Source organism: Hydractinia symbiolongicarpus, chromosome 12 (genome assembly GCF_029227915.1).
Source record: "Hydractinia symbiolongicarpus strain clone_291-10 chromosome 12, HSymV2.1, whole genome shotgun sequence".
Classification (NCBI taxonomy): Eukaryota; Metazoa; Cnidaria; class Hydrozoa; order Anthoathecata; family Hydractiniidae; genus Hydractinia; species Hydractinia symbiolongicarpus.
Window position 1 is genome coordinate 7075328 of NC_079886.1, and position 17956 is coordinate 7093283.

The following is a 17956-nucleotide window of genomic DNA, read 5'->3' on the forward strand; positions in this document are numbered from 1 at the left end:
AAAATAATCTGAGGACCAGAATATATACAACAAGAAGACCCGTGAAGTTTTCCACGGGTTTACGACTGGTTTTTCTATATCTATATTATAATACCCGTATACGTCTGTCTATCATGCAAAATGGTGTACTGGAAGTAGCGAGAAGCACGCGCCAAGCAAGCCCAAGGATTTTTCCACGGGCCACTGACTAGTTAATAAATAATACTCGTTGTTTCTTTGTAAGTCAAAAGCGGATCGTGCTAAGCCACACACCAAATATTTAACTTATAAATAACAGTGGCGGTATATTTTTAATGACTTTATTTGCAACCAATCACGAACATTGGTTTTGATGAAAAACAATGTAAGTTCTTCACGGCATTAACATGTAGACGAAGGGACATGCCGCGAGCAAATCTCCAAGGTGATGACGAAAGCCAATTTGGAAGTGGTGGCATTAAGGTTAAGATAAAAGGTCCTATTTTGTCATATTGCTTCTAAATACTTTGTATTTATAGGAATATTTAATATTTTACGTTTTCACATTAGCCATGCATAAACTTTAACCAAACTAAAATTCAGGAGTTTGGCTACTAACATAAATATAAGTACTCGATTTTGCATCATCCACATTACTCCCATCACTCAGGTTACATAGTTACGCCGTCGGGTATCAGCTTGGTCTGCAGGAAACCTGTAATGCAAAGCATTGCACTTGTTAAGATGTTAAGAGCACAAGCTGAAGAAAGATCTTACGTCAAATAAGCACACTGAAGTAGAAACAGAATTTGAAATCCCAACTGAGAGGGGAAAAGATTGAGGGTGAATTAATTGATGAAAGAAAGAGACAAGGAAATATTAATAGAAGTAGAACGGAGTTTCGGAATAAAGTGCTAACTCATACTGTTTAACTAAGGTAGTGACAACAAAGCAACTACAACTTCTCATAATATGTCAAAATTTATCACAAAAGATGTTACCTTCGATCGTCAAAAAATGCAACATCGTAATAAAATTAAACAAGTTTCGTTTGCCAGGATTAGAATCTCGAGTAAACAAGAATTCGACAGAACTCGATTATCTGGCAAAGGCTTTTACGAAAACTTGTTGACTAATTTATTGACAACTTTATAAAACGTAAATAAACCGCTCCAAAGTGTTCAAAAATGATGAATAATATTTATTGAAAAAAAACAGTATCTACTGCTCCTAAACTTAGAAATCCTATATGAAATGGAAATGGAACTGTTTATATGGTGAGAATTAGAGAACATTATGAAGTAGAACCTGATTGTCGCGACTTTTTTGTATGGCTTCCTTGATAAGCTTAAAGGTCAAACTACAAAAGTAAAAAATTTTTTTGTGTGGGCTACCAATGTTTGTCGTTACGTCTTATTATGTTTGAGAACTAGTATTTGACGACATACTTATAGAAATGATTGTAAAAAAAGCAAAGAAAAGAAGAAGAAAATGAGCTAGTGAAATTTCATAATAAACTATTGTTTTGCTTTAAAGATGCTTCTTAAGATAGCCATGTTTAATGTTGTAGCTAAATAGAAGCAAAACCTACAACGTTTACTGAACTTTGTTGATAATTGGATTAAAGAAAGCTTAAAGGTTTTAAAGGTTAGATAAAATTAGTTTATCAAGTTTTTGAATGTGTTTGATTAACATTTTACACATAAGAGTTCGTGTTTTTACTTTCTTTTCTTTGCTTGATCATCTTTTCTATTTCCTAAAGAAATAATTTTGAAAACCCAGCGCAACAGTACAAAGATTATTCACGGAACTATAAACTTGTTTCTTTTTATACTTTTTTTTCTTCTTCCTCTTCTTCTTCTTTTTCCTTCGCTTCTTCTTCTAGATTTACTTATTTTTTATTCTACTATATTTTCTTCTTCTTCTTCTTCTTCTTCTTCTTCTTCTTCTTCTTCTTCTTCTTCTTCTTCTTCTTCTTCTTCTTCTTCTTCTTCTTCTTCTTCTTCTTCTTCTTCTTCTTCTTCTTCTTCTTCTTCTTCTTCTTCTTCTTCTTCTTCTTCTTCTTCTTCTTCTTCTTCTTCTTCTTCTTCTTCTTCTTCTTCTTCTTCTTCTTCTTCTTCTTCTTCTTCTTCTTCTTCTTCTTCTTCTTCTTCTTCTTCTTCTTCTTCTTCTTCTTCTTCTTCTTCTTCTTCTTCTTCTTCTTCTTCTTCTTCTTCTTCTTCTTCTTCTTCTTCTTCTTCTTCTTCTTCTTTTTCTTCTTCTTCTTCTTCTTCTAATGTTTTCTAAAAACATCTGGAATATAAATATAGTTTATGATAATACGTTAGATAACCGCAACAAATTTAATTTTATCTTACCTCAAATCAGACAACTCGGTTAAAATGAGACATCATACGTACAATCAGACGCAACAGACATGATATGTGTTTCTGTTTATTTGACTGTAGTTATAGTACCGTAGTGAATTCGTGTGTTCTCATTTTGCACAAGAATCTTTACCTACAGCTCTTGAAAAATTACTACTGGTAGTTTATTTAAAACAAAAGTTGATTCAGTCGGGTTGGTAACGCTTCTCTTGTTTTATGTTATTTTTGTTGTTGTTGTTGTTATTATTGTTGTTTTTTCATTTATTGACATTGTGGCTTTTTCTGTAATTATGTTTGACATTTTAAAAAGCTTTTTTTTGCGAATTGTTATTATAAAATTGTCAAAATGTAAGTAGCATTGTTTTCTTTGAATGAAGTACATATCATTTGAGATTATTTAAATATAAATTTATATTAAATTCCTTTCTGTTTTTATTTTTTTTGTTATAATATTCTTACTTTTGTTTTTGTTCTCGTTGGTAGCAATAAAAGTTATTGGACGGTTGTGTGGACGGTCTAGTAAATTTAGTGCGTTCAAAATTCTTAAATGTTTATAATTGTCTGTGACTTGACTATGTTATCTTCCACGGTCTGTTCTCTTAACAACAAGTTGCATCCTAATTTTTTAACATCTGATTGGCTATCTTTATAGATCCAAGAATAAATAAATAAATTAATAAATAAATAAGAATCAACTCAGCGTTTCTAAAACATACACCCATTGACATAGAAATGATCTATCTAGCACGAGTTAAGTGACATGGAACAATTCTTTTACCAACTGGTTGCTATGGCAGTATTGTGGTTGCTATTTCTGGATATAAGCAGTTCAGCCAATGAAAAGTTAGATAAAGTAAAGAACAAGACGAAAGAACCTAAGGAAGAATTAGAAAATAAGTATATAATAGATCCTGTTAGTGCACAGTGGCAAATCGAATGTGGCAAATTGAATTGGTCAATTAGCGATGGATGGTAAGTGTTTTTTCCTTACTTTTAATTCCACTACCCAGGAATAATTTAAACGTAAAAAATCCACACTACAAATTCGAAGTTTTTTACTTTTAACTTAGCTGTGCAATATATAGTTTTACACGTCATTATATTTCAACTTTTTCCAATAACATTTTTACAAACACCAAATGGTACACCTTGCTGTCAAACGTACTACAATTTAAAAGTAGCTCATAATTAATGCATAAGTTCCTTTTAAGCGACTATTTTTTTAATTTCCTGATTATGTTTTTACCGTGGTTTGACCAGATTGGTGCTATTATCTTCTTTGAGCGAAAATACTTATGCAGCTTTTCTAACATTAGTTTGAATAAAGTTGCCTGTCTAATTTAATAGAGTATATAGCGATCAATATGCTTCCAGATTTGATTGATGAATTAAGCTGCGACTTTTCCTGTCCACTTGTCTTCAGAAAAGAAGTGTAACATTTAATATGTTCTTTTTTAAGCAATATCTCTGGTCTACTGCGTTCGCTGTTATTAAATTACGATAAAAGACTACGACCGTTAATGGGCAGTACGTTATTTTCAATTTTTCTTTCTGTTATATGCGCATTTCTTTTGCAATATGTACTGTTTAAACTACATTTGTTGGGTAAAACGTTGAAACGTTTTAAACTTGATTTCCATTAAAATCCGTAATTCTTGTCCAAATGTTGTTAAGATAGAAAAAATCTTGAAAACATTCGTTGTGCAACATCTCTTTTGTCACTTTTTTGTACAATATATGTTTCCAATAAAGTCGTGATTGATTTTACATCAGTTGCTTAATCATTTTATGTTTATGCCGGCATTTAGGCCACATAACCTGGATTTTATTCCTTATATGTAACCTCCAAGATGTAACGTGTAACCTCCAAGATGTAACGAAATCATTTTAAAGATAGTGACTTATTTTTTTCTTAGAGCAAACACCAGTTACTGTAATTGTTGGATTTTGGATTTTATCAATTGATTCTATCAATGTTATTGATATGGTGTGTACCTGGACTAATTTTTCTTCCGTTTTTTACGATTTTTTTTTCGGTTTCCACCTGATATCTGCATTGACCATCAAATAATGACACAGATATTGATCAACAATGCTGCAGATTTGCAAATATCAAAATTGTATTTCTGTATAGTTTTAACTATTGTATTTATTTTACTTCTTTAATATAATTACAGGATTATCAAATTGATTTCTTCTTCCGTCAAAGCTGGCAAGATCCGCGTTTAGAACATTCATACCCTGAAACGCTAACTGTTTCAAATTTAATGTTAGAAAAAATCTGGGTCCCTGACACGTATTTTGAAAATTCTAAAAATTCTCATTTTCACGCCGTGACGGTGCCAAATAAAATGTTGAAAATTAAACCGGATGGGACAATTATGTATAATGCCAGGTAGGATAAATTCTTGTTGATTTTGGATAAGCCTTATGCTTAAAAAATCTGTGAAAGTTTAATAATTTGAGCAGATGTATAATGATGCAAGCAATATCTTGCTAAGGATTTTTGACTATAATACTTGTATTTCGTACAAAATGGTAACGGAAATCTGATACCTGGTATATGTAAGTCGAGTGAACCGTGTTTTTGTCCACAGGCTAACGACTAGCCCCTTCATATTTCCTAAGAAGCAGAGAAGATAGTCTGTTTTGCCCAATATTGGTGTAAAAAACATCGTCATCCCAATCTCTTAGCCTAACAACCAATTGTATTAAACAATCACTTTCTATGTTATATCTCCCTTTAGAATATCTGTTCGAGCCTCGTGTCCAATGGATTTACGAATGTTTCCCATGGATATACAGGAGTGTAACCTGAACATAGAAAGTTGTAAGTTTTTTTTTAGCTATGTTATATATTTACTCTCGTAAGGTACTAGTCATAATTTCAATGATTCCGTGATACAGGACTTCCAAATGTATGTTAAATTTTAGCTGTTCTTGTTAAATTACGAATGCTTTTTTCTCACTTTTACGACAAAGTAGGCAAAAAAGGAGTTTAAATATTTGCCCTTAAAAATATAATATTTGAATAATTCCATTTTGAATAATTCCATGTTTTTAGATGGTTATAGTACAAGAGATATAAAATTTAAATGGGAAAAAAGTGACTCCAGAATATCTATCGGCACCAAGGTTCGTACCCTGCCACAGTATAATTTGACCGGCTTCAAAACGACAAGTAAAGAAACAGTTTACGTTGTTGGTAGGTGTCTTTTGTCAATTCTTCCTTTTCCTTTTTCTGGGATCTTAAATTCATCCTTTTTATCATTTTTCTTTCTCTTCAAAACATTTTCTTGTCGTGTACTTTTACTCAAGCAAGCATAGTTTTTAATTTTAGGAAATTGGTCCGGTTTAACTGCTACATTTGTGTTAGAAAGGCGGACTGGATATTTCTTTCTTCATTTATATGCACCATGTGCTCTCATCGTCATGATTTCGTGGATCAGCTTCTGTATTCCAAAAGATTCAGTAGCGGCACGTGTAGCTTTAGGGATCACATCAGTGCTGACAATAACAACAATTTTAAACATGCTGAATACAGCGTTGCCAAAAGTAAGCTATCTCTTTCATAATCTAGGCAAATAGAGCCAAATCTTTAAAAAAGTTTAAAAAGTTTGCGGTTTTTCTGCACATGCGCAAGCATTTTTGGGGGGAGAAATTGAATTACACAGAAAGTTTTTCATCGCGGAATTTAAATTTTTCAAGTAAAAGTTCAATTTGCAAACTTCACAAAAATTCATTAAGAACAGAAAGCAAGTTCGTCTGCTGTTATTCCACTGGCGATATAATCGTGAATATAACATTCATCGCATTCAAGAGGATTGGTTGAAATATTTTAGTTTAATTTTCAACCATAGGTATCTTATATTAAAGCAGTGGATTGGTATCTAATAGTTAGTTTTTTGTTTGTCTTCGCCGTGTTGATCGAGTATACGTTAGTTTTGTATTTAACTGATAAAGAAAAGCAATCAAGGAATCAGAAATTAGAACAATTGAAGAAAAGTAGACTAAGGAATGAAGGAAAAAAGGTGTGTACATTCTGGTTCTTTCTTTATGTAATTGCGGCTGGCAATATCAGGGCCTGTTCGTTTTGGTTTTTAAAATAAAAACCAAAGAATCTAGTTGATAGTATTTTTAACTTCAGGGTTTAATTTCATCAAATCACACGGTCAGGTTCATTTTTCACGGCTTGTGTAAATAATGGTGCGATTTCCTAATCAGAACATTACGTCATGTTATATACTTGTAGACAAAGCGGTCTATCGAATAATTCGATGGGAGTAATTAATTTCAAGCTGATCTTAATTATTAAAATCGTTGAAGCATTAATTTTTTTTGTTTTAAACTTAGTTACGATCTGTGATTGGTTAAAAGTATTATAAAATGATTGAGAGGCGGGAATTTTGTAAACGTCTACAAACGCCTTTTTTATTTCTGAAAAAAATGAATGAATGGAGAAATAAATCGCTTTATAAAGTTGTGCTTAGTCCACATAAATCTATTTTGTGTTATTCTTTCTTAAGAAAAAGTTTAGGTATATAATGAAAATAGATATTGTATGCCCATTCTTATTGAATATCACATTTGTCCACTCTCGGAAAGAGAATATCTTATATATTCTTACTTTCAGTAAATAAATCTTGATGGGCATGCAATAACTGCTCATCATACAATGAATAGTATCTGCGTAAAAAGATATTTTTTTTCTTCTTTAGCCTGCAGTAGCCAATAGACATACAGCGAATGGTAAGCCTACTGATTTGCGTTCAAGAGCATATTGTAACTATCAGAAGGAGGTATGTACATGTGTGATCTAGTTACTTCCCACAAGGCACAAGTTTATCTTCGTTCTTACCTAATCTTCTAGGATCTTATCTAATTTTAGGGCAACAGTATGAATAATATACTATTGATTGAAATAGTTTTGCATATTCTTTTCTTTTACATTTTAAAATATTCGTCATTCAATCATCAATTTTTACCGTCTGATACAATTTGTAGTGTTCCAATATTATATATCCATCGTACTTTCTTTCTAGACTTCATTTGATTGCTCAGATATCGATAAGCATTCGTATCCAAGTAAACCACTGATAGTTGTATTAGAAGAAAAACATTTTCCTCACAATAGGCATGCTGATGTTGATGAAGATCATTCAATGTCCTTAAAAACAAACGTGGGAAGATTTTTATGTCAATTTCGTGTCGATATTATAGACGAATATTCTAGAATGATTTTTCCGATCGCGTTTGCAACTTTCAATGCAGTGTATTGGTTACTGTTCTTCAGTAAGAAGAGTAGTTCTAACCCAGGATGAAATAATTCGTAATGGAAGAAGTCATGACAAACATAGGAATAGATGCCGTTGTAAAGCGACCAAAGTCGTTTATACAGTTGTAACCAGCATCAACTATATTTGTTGATGGTAAAGCAACGTGAAAATAGAAATCCGCAAGGTCGGGAATTCTAATTCAGAAATGACATAAAGAAGAATTTAAAAAAAAATTTTTTAATTTATATTCTTGTATTTGTTACTAAAAAATAATGCGTTATGCTCCATTAATAACAGAAACAAAATGGGAAAAAGGTGAAAGAGAATGTGACTGCAGAAAGAAGAAGCAAACAGACAATTAAAATACTTCCAGTATGTGTAATGTTACTACGATCAAAATAATTTGTTGAATATGTGTTTCTTATTTATCAACTGGCGGAGCAATTATTTTCGATGATGACTCTCTTATCCTTTGTTCAGGCAGTTAATATGGAGAAATCTTTTTCCTTTTCTCCATGTTTTCAGCGAATGGTTGTCTTACCTGAACAAAGATGATTTACGCTTTCTTTTTACAGGAGTAAGATGTGGCCGCGCTGTAAATGGCTTTGTGCAGAATGGTTGCAATTTGAAGAAATTTGTTTCCGTATAAGCTTTCACATGAGAGAACCGATTTTCATAACCAGGAAGAAAGTTTAGCTAGGCTAATAATATCACAGAGAAATAAGTCTAATAATTAAGAGGGAGGGAGCTCAAATGCTCAATAAATTATTATGTCTCTGTAATAATAGCCTTATTCTATTCAATGGGGTTGATTTCGGGAAATCTCCGTAGAACCCGATTCTCACGAACTTTGTTTTGGTTGCACGCAGCCTAATTTTGGAATCACACAGAACCTGAAATGAAAAGAAAATATGCTACGAAGGCCAGGTTGCGGATCTTCACCAATACCCAAAAGTCGAAAATAAATTAACTATGACGTATCGAGTAGACTGTGCTTACGAGGGCAAAATTGACTTTAAGGCTAAGTTCCTAGATGAGTTGCCGCGTGACGTAATATTTTGATTTTGCATGTAGAACAATCGAGGAAAAATATAAACAATGGACCAAAATGATCGAAAAAATTCAATAAAAAAAAACTGTTCTTATAAACAGAAAAATAATTTGTGAGAAAGAATAATTTCAGTGCACTTTTAATCTAAAAATCTATATATTGGTAGATAACCAATTTGGTCTACGTGGTCCTTTTTTATTGCTTGTTAGGATGCTCGCGCATACAAGTAGCTTTACAACTATTCATATCTATTCAGTACAAGCTTTTTTTAATAAGAATATGCTTAAAAAAACTTATAATATCTTATAGGAATACAATGGAATCTCTCTATCTCCAACCGTAAGGGACCAAAAAATTTGTCCGAGATAGAAAAAGTTCGAGATAAAGGAAGAAAAACACCTTAGGCGGACCACAAAGGGACCGAGACTTTAATTCCAGATAGAGAGAAGTTTGAGATAAAGAGTAGTCGAGATAGAGTGATTCCACTGCAGTAATGTCGGCCTAAAAATCCATTGTTCGAAAACGGGCTTTTGAAAGCTTTTCACTTGCATGAGAATACTTTCCACTACCATTTCTTTAAAAACGTGGTGGCGTTATCAGATAACATTTGATTGTTAATAATACGTACTAAATCACTAACGCTGAGACGTTTCCTCAGAAAAACGGTTATTCTTCTTCCCTTACAAGATTATTAACTTCTTTGTTGAAATAGTCTTTAAGAAAGGATTATATTTGTCGACAAATTCCCCGCTCTCCAACGCTACTGGGTTTCTGTGGTATTTTTGAAAATTTACTGGGAAGTATTTGTAAGGGTAACATGTTTGGTTCCAATTACACAGTCGTAATTCCCCATTTTCCGCACTTACGCGTATTTGTGAAACTCGTTATCGAAAAGATCCATAATCCTTCATGATGACGCCACTCAACCTCGACACAAGAGATTTTTTCTCTTTTTGATATCGGGACGGCGAAGGTATGAAGAAAGAGACAAAGAGCTCTCGGATCGAAGTTGTACGGCACTTAGATCAAAATTTTGTAGTTGATGATGTCTGTTTAATTCAGGCAAAATTCTTTGATCGATTCCAAAGGTATTCTAGCACATTCACGGTATATTTAATTTGTTAGGAAAGCACTCAAGCTGAAATGTATAATGAAATGCCAACCTCGTTCCCAGGACTTATTAGGCCTTTTATATTTAGACGGGATATAAAAAACCCTAACAACTCATGGGGATAAGGTTGTCAAGCAGGACCTCGTTAGCGGAAATGTTGCTTGGCAAATTATTCTTCATAGAGTCGCACACATTAGAAGGGCGCACATTGGAGCTTTTTTCGGATTTTTTGAAATAACTCCAGCAGTGCCATTTTTGATGTTTCTTGATTGATGATTCACTACAATGTTATGATTGTAAACAAAGAATATTGCAATCAAATATTTTTTGTATACATATTCGAATGTTTTAAAATTCGAAACGATTTTTCCAAATTCAAACGTTACAGAGAGCAGTAGCGAGATTCTATTACACACAGTGCAATGACTTCTATATACTATAAGGTTCTGATTGCGACCTTAAATTATTTGGAATGATAACAGTCAGTCAGTAATGGCAAACAATGGCCAACAAATTTGAATTCCAAATAGGATTGAGAGGCTGCCATGTTTAATCTAATTCTGTTGGTTGGAAACCTTTACTTGCGTTTAGGAGAAAATAGTATTAAAGAGAGAAAAACGTATGATAAATTTGCGGTTGCTGGAAGGTTTCAATAAGGGGAAAGATTAGCCTGATTGTTGTCGGGCAAGTGCCAAGAGAGCTCTCTTGTTTTATCTGGTATTTGATTTAAGAAGGGGCAAGGTATGGTGTACAGGTTTATAAAAAAAAGCCTATAGCAACTCCTTTATTAGAGATGCCGATCAAAGTTTCCGTTACATGGGACTGTCCTGATAAATTATCTATCTTAACGGCAAAAGTAAAGGAAGTAGAGTACCCTATGATTGGTGAACATATTGACATTTCATAGGGTTTTTACATAACTTGGGGTAGAAATTAATGAAGATGACGGAGATGACGGAGATGACAGTGATTGCAGTGTTGATGATATTGCTTTTAATGGACACTGCCAATGATTATAAAGTATAAAAAAATTTGTAACAATATATGATTTGTCATTCTGAGAAGAAGGTTAAAGAGCTTAAAAATATTAACATGTTTATTTTCTTTCTATTTCTATTGTTCAAAGCTATATACCACCAGTTATTTTGAGAGCGTTTAAAAATTATTTTTAAGAATTAGGGTTAACTGGAGTTTCTTTTAGCGCAAAACATTAGTAAACAAAGGGGAAATTTTGGCGGTGAATAAACTAACGGAGTTTTAGTTAATCCGGATTTTCGAAACTTTGGATCATAACTTTCTACAAGCATACATTGTAACTGTACATTCATCAAATAACGGCTAGTAACGCACAGTATCATAGAATCTCTGTAATGTGACCTTTTGCAACAAGCATATATAAAGAAGGACCCTTCTGATTTAGTTTTGAATTCAGCAATTCTACCTTGACTGCCTTAATACGTATAAGACAGATAGCAACAGCATTAGACATATATACATAACCCTATAATGGTAATGAGACTTCTGTTCCAAATTAATTTTTCCATGATGGCAGGATGTCTTGACAATTAGAATATTCGCGGTCCTCGACATCACCAGCTTGGGAGAGTAAGAGGAGTTTGATTGTCGCTACATTTAAATTATACAATGCAAATGTAAAAATCATTGCAAAGCGTAACAAGCGTACAACATAAAAATCAGCATGAAACCTGTTACTTTGTACTAGTACAGTGATATCAGTGTCAGTATCATTAGCAATGTTTTTTTCTTGACTACATGTGCCATAGAAAGCACCAATAGTAACCCTGCATGCTTACAATATCATCATAAAAATTATTTAGTTCTAATTATTGAATATTATGAAGAACCATAATCTATGGTTTTGAATATAGCCACCACTGTATCATTGGTTTCAATTTGATAGTCGCCATTCTAGCGAAGTTTCCCCCAATCCTGCCAGTGGCGAGTCGTGTACCAGAAAAGGGGTGAAATAATAGTATAAAGTAAATAAAAGCCAAAGTAACCAAAAGCTAGCTACAAAAAGCTAGGTATAAAAATGACTACTAAGACTACCATGACCTGAATACCAACCAAGTAGACTCTCGATTATAAGTCAGTTGAAGTCAGTTTCCCTTTGTCGGTTGTATTTACTTTAAATCTCGATTTTGTTCCCATCAAATCTATTTTAATAAATACGATATTTTACAAATTAAAAAAGCACTGACTTCTATATTGCTTAGAAGTCGTCATTTTGAATTTATGACTTCCACGTCCAACCGTGCAATCCTCAACTAGGTCGCGAAACGGAGTAAAGGGTAGCATAAACAATAAGTTAACACAACCTCGGACACCAGTTTGGACAGATTCAGTTTGTTAGTTACCGAGCTCATAACAAAACTCTCTCTGCTGCGCCAAATAGTAGAAAGCTAAGTGTTTTGGCTGATTTTTCTTAAGAAATTTTCTTTGTTAGTTATCTACTTTTCTTGGCGGATTTTATTGTTATACAGGGTAACATTTAAAGTCAAAGAATTCACTTCTCTATGACTAACGGTATTATTGGATTTTACTGACACTTATCGAGTTGTGGATCATTCCTAACAGAAATATTAAATTTATCGTTTTTTTGAGCAGATAAATAATTAAAAAGTAATCTAAAAATTATCGAAAATAAAATCAAAAGATACTCATTTTAGATTCCCCAACCTCGTCTCCAGAGCATCTTGTAGCTTTTCTAACCCCGGGACGGCGATTCGAACATGCATCGCCGTCCCGGAGTCAGAAAAGATACAAGATGGCCTGGGGACGAGGTTGCTCATTCCGTTGCTATTCAAACTTTATTTATTAGACTTTAGAATCTTTGAAAATTTGAAGGCTTGAAAATGCTAAAATCTAAAAATTGTACTGGAAGTGGACATCAACACCTGTACGTTTGGGGGAGGGATTGTAGCAGTCTTTAAACTGGCCCTAAAATTAGCATTTATTTACTTCAGGGAAAAAAAGAGCTGTCGCTAAATTGGGGATTAAGGTAAATTTTTTAGTAGCGATACACAACCAGAGAGAAAAAATCAAATATCAGCGGGGGATGACAAAGGCTATTTTGGAAGTTGTGAAGGTTTGGATAGGAGATTCCATTTTTTTCATTTTTCTTCTAAATACTTTACATTTATGAAAATTTTTAACAAACTAAATTTGGCTACAAACGTACATTGAAGAGTATCTTACGAGCCGGCCATCTTTTTATGGAAGTGCCCTATGGGAACGTCACATTCTCGACCCCAGAGCTCTTTGAGATAAACTTTCGAGGTTTTAATCTCAAAGAGCTCTTGGTACGAGAATGGAAACGTCACTGTGTAGAATTTTGAGAAAAAATTCACATACAACATGAACAAGCAAACCATATTTTAAACAAATGCCTTTATATATTACATCACTCACTCTATTGTCACGTGTTTTATAGTTCATCCAAGGTTAGCCATCGCTGTTTCATGTGATACATTGCATGCCTAATACTCTACATAATTTATTCAATGTTGAGAAAATGCATACACCATCTGTAAAAGTGCGCTGTTTCTATTCTTTTCGATTAATTTTACATTTTGTAAGTATTCCTGTTCGCGATGTAGTTCTTGTATATACGATATAGCACCCCGTAAGACAGAAATTTTAGCAGCTTTTTTCTTTTTAGCAAGACTTGGTATATGGCGTTGTAAATTTTGAAATCGAGCAAACTGGTCTTCTCTTCGTTTTCGCTCAAGTCTGTTATGAAAAGCTTTAACTTTTTCGCTTTCCGGCACATGTTTTTGTTTGCTTGATCTTCTTCGTCGCATTTTAACTCTTTTGTTTAAACCCTGGGTTCTATTTATGACGTCGTATTTATTTTGTTTTTTTGCGTTTTCGTTGCATGAAAAAGGAAACATGGCTAATTCACTGTTATATTCTTGAAATGTACCCACTAAATTCGATGTATAGTCTGGCGGAAAGTATATGTTGAATTCATCTTGGCCATCAAACGATTTCTTTAAAACTACAGGTGTTTGAGGAGTAATAAATTCTTTAGCTTTGGGTGCAACCAGAGTGATATTATCTTCTGGTATATTTAAGTTGTCGAAAAAATTGAACGAAAACAACTTATCACTACTACAAGGCGTAAATAGCGTCATTTTTGCCGAAGATTTGCTGGTAATTAAATTCGAAACAAAAGAATCAGAAATTGAATTCTCTGTGACTTGAACTATGTCTTCAACTGTGATGTCGTTCAAGTAATCTGAAAAATCGCTGTTTTGTAACGTCAAAGGCGTCAAAAGCGCACAAGAATTCCCACCCAACGAAATATCTTTGGGCGATGTTATATTCCTGCCGTTTGATTTGTACTGACATGACGAGAAGTTAAATTTTGTCGACGCGTTTTCTTTGGGAGTAACAACAAACTGTAGTAATTCTTCGATAATTTGAGGAGTACATATCTCCAATGTATTTATGTCTTCTAAATCTTTTATATCTAAATTAGATAAGCATTTTCCACGTCGTTGCATGACTGATGCTTTTTCTTTGTCGAGTTCATTATTATATTTTTGTGTAGTTAACATATTGCAAATAGCTATCTCCAAGAGAATTAGCAGAACAAATTTGACCAGGTGGTGCGCATTTTTCGTTCCAACCTCGTATGATGTTCAAACAATAGCCTCAATTCTCTCAGAGGAAAATGTCTAAATACTTTTTCGTGAATTCAAATCAATTCACTAGCTCTTTTAAAGTTATTTTTAAGAGAGTAAATATTATATACCCTATTTTTCGTTATCAACCCCCCCTTCGAATGTTAATAAATATGGAATATTAGTAATATTTTTTAAACAAACCGGGGGTAAAGAAAGTATTAAGTTTTTAATTTTAGCTGAATATATAAATATATATTTAGTTGTGGTTTTTATTCATAGTATAAACTGATTCAAAAAATCAATCTGAATGAATTGAAGAATAAAAAACAAAAAAATAAAAAATTTAAACACGTATCGAATAAAAATTCAACTATAGCTGTCCTTTTGAATATCAATTCATTATTCTTTTACTTGTTAAGATTCGAAGCAAACGAAAATACCGTTTGTTTTGTTATTCAATGTGGCGTCATGCGTAGGAGGCCAGCCCTTTTCACTACATTCACAATTTTCACATCCAGGTTAAATTAAAAACAAAATGACGTCATCAAAGGGATTCACTGTATAGGTCTCAGAACGTCATAGATACATTATGGCGAACGATAAACAAAAACATTTAGCAGAAAGATGAAAATTAAAAATAGATTAGCCACACTGAAAAAAATTACCGACATACAAATGTCGGCAAAAAGATAATTAAAGTGCTAAAGTTAAATGGTGTGCTACAAGTTGCAGAACGGCTCGGACTTGTTAGCTTTATTTTTTTAGTTAGATCTGTGAATGTGGTATGCATTCAAAAGGCCCTTACAACATAGCTTACTACGTGCGCAGGTCTCTAAAGTTTGTGGAGATGGCCGCGTGTTTATAACACAGCCTATCTCACCGTACCTAGTCTGTAAATTTGTTCCACAGGTCAGGAATTACCTTTTTGAAAAAAAGCAGCCGGGTATCTTAAATCAGCGTCCGCGTATTTGAAACTAGGGGCCGTGTCTTGAGACAAGTTTAAAGTCATGTTTGTAGACACGTGGCACCGTATGTAAAACTCGTGGCCGCGTATTTTGGAAAATATTTTTATATAATTAAAATATTGATCAAGCAGAGGAATACTGCGACACACCTTCTTTTGTAATTTCAGCATTTGTAGTTCATTGGGCATGAAACTTACCAGAGTGTTGCAAGGCCTTAAGCAACAAAACTGTTGACGCCAGCGTTTGCCAATGGCGTCATCAAATTTGTGATTCGTCTGAAATTTAATCACACATTTGCTAAGAAGAGTTATAAAAACATTTTATGCAACTCTTCGACATATTTCGCTGAATAAAAAAAATAAAATTATACGATAAGAAATTAACAGGGGAGCACAGGATTCCCCTTGCACAAATAGGGTTAGTACGTTGGTAATTTTAGGAAGCTCACCCTCTAAGTTGTATAAGGCTTATAGTTCTTTTCACTCTGACATCGAATGACATAGTATAAACTCCACTGATCATAAAAAATATGTATACAAACTTCAGCTTAAAAAATAATTTAACCTTAAAAAATATAAATAATAAATAGTTATCTTACAATGTTAACATGTAATAAAAATAATAAATACTCAGGAATAAATACATAAACAAATAAATTAATAAATACAATTAAAGAACAAACAACTTTCACATAAATCACTTCGAACTTCTACAGGTGAGACATTTTCTACTTTTCGTTCTTGTTCAGTGAAATTGATTAATATTGCGCGAAAACAATTTTGATTTAAATTTGCATGCTTCTTTTAAAAAAACTGCCTTATTCGCAGTAATTTTTGCGCGAAAAACGATCGTTACTGCGCGCAGCTTAGCAAAGAAATTACGCGACAAAACATTTTGCGCTTAAATTAATGCGCATGAAGCTATGATTTTCCAAGAAACAAAATTGATTACGGCAAGCGTTTTAAACGTCTCTATCTTTTGCCTATGTGTGGGAAATTAAATCCGCGCGATAATTAATACACGCGAAATAAGCTCATATTTCCATTGCGTGAGATTTAATACGCGTGGAATAAATTTTAGTTTTTGTACTAGGCGAAAATTTAGACACGCGAAAATCAGTACGAATAAAGTTAGGTTAAATAACTTAACGAAAGTAAATGCTGTCAGTGTAAAAAGGGTTTTAGTAAGAACGTTAATCGTAGCTTGGTCCACGTATATCACGTTTTGTGGGCTTCACCCAAATAAGATTTTTTGTTACTGAAGAAGTCAGTGGTCCTCCAGTGGATTGATTGCTGTACGTTCGACACATATAATTAGGTTTTTTCTTTCGAATGATAGGTAATGATGAAACTGGAGATCTGATAGATGTTGAAACTGAAGATGATTTCGTCTTAACTTTCTTTGTGTGACATAAAGTCCACTAGGAAAGAAGCACAAAATAAATTATATAACCATCAAGTTTTTAGTTTTTATATTTCACAGGCTAAATTGTTGCTTATTGATTATTTACTTAGGAAGAACAAATTCATGTTTGGTTGCTCTGTTTGTCACTTAAAGTATAACTTCAGTTTTGAGCACGTCTTCTGCTGCTTTTCTGATCTCCTTTTTTTTTCTTCTGATGTTTTAAATCTATGTATTAATACTTTAAAGTTATGTTCATGACAATTTTGGCGAGTATTTAATTTGGCGATAGCCATTTTGTTTTAAAATTGACGTGTATTTAAAGATTTTCTTTCATTTATGTTCCTTACAAATTTATTTTATTTTAAAAGCTTAGGACAGAAAAGATGAAAAAAACATTTTTTTAGAAAAGAACATGCCTTAAGTAAAAAAAAGTCATGTAAAATTTAGCCTTGCTTTCTTTGTCGTCTTTGCAAAATAAAGATACAAAAGTTTTGATATTTGCTGTTTAGATAAAAAGGGGGATTTGTAATAAGTTCCTTTGTATATATTATATATTTTATAAATTCCACAAATATTTTTGTAAACTAATCGGTAAAAAGTGACTAAATTTTGTGCAGGTCACTAATATTTTTACCAATAAAACTATGCTTGCCAAAAAATATTTTTGCTGACTTTTTTCCTACCTACGCGAAGCAACGAAACATTTAAGACCAAATTCAAACATTGGGGACAACCATCGAACTTCACAATGAATTGGGTGTCTGCCCATACGACACTGACCGTAATCCGATATGCGAACGATGGAAAAGGTCGAATTATTTAGCTACGATACCGCAACGGTGTATGAACGAAAGCATCGGAACAAAATGGCGACATTGAAATGTTAAAACCCCGCAAATTTTCACTTGATTTATTAAGTCAGTTGTCCAGTTTACGAGAATGTTTGCGATATGTGTCGTGTACCAGTAGCATGGCTTTTTTCTTGCGTACAAAGAGAACACGAGTATTAATACAGAAGAGAAGTTCTTAATCCGCAAAGAATTCACGCGTTCGCCTGCCAGCACGACAAGTTCATTTGTCAAAGTTTTTTGGGGCCTTAGTAAACTTCGTCGTGGATTTTTCGTTGTGCGGGTGTGCTAGAGAATGCGACAAGCAAGTTTTAAATGCTGTCTG

The 17956-nt window shown here is 33.2% G+C and overlaps 2 protein-coding genes across 2 annotated transcripts in view; one reads left to right on the top strand and one right to left on the bottom strand.

Moving 5' to 3' along the window:
• Positions 1-2586: 2586 nt before the first annotated feature.
• LOC130622259 (gamma-aminobutyric acid receptor subunit beta-3-like) lies at positions 2587-8011 on the top strand. The gene is made up of 10 exons (XM_057437702.1): positions 2587-3296; positions 3784-3851; positions 4241-4311; positions 4502-4719; positions 5072-5154; positions 5389-5529; positions 5665-5879; positions 6185-6355; positions 7043-7123; positions 7367-8011. The coding sequence occupies exons 1-10, from the start codon at positions 3085-3087 to the stop codon at positions 7643-7645; spliced, it is 1539 nt and encodes a 512-aa protein (XP_057293685.1). The 5' UTR covers positions 2587-3084; the 3' UTR covers positions 7646-8011.
• A 5125-nt stretch (positions 8012-13136) lies between these two features.
• LOC130622256 (tubulin monoglutamylase TTLL4-like) overlaps positions 13137-17956 on the bottom strand; it is a 30996-nt gene continuing 26176 nt past the window's right edge. The window contains exon 20 of the mRNA XM_057437697.1: positions 13137-16799. Within this exon, the coding sequence (XP_057293680.1) occupies positions 16572-16799 (228 nt within the window). The 3' untranslated portion in view covers positions 13137-16571. The remainder of the gene's footprint in view (positions 16800-17956) is intronic.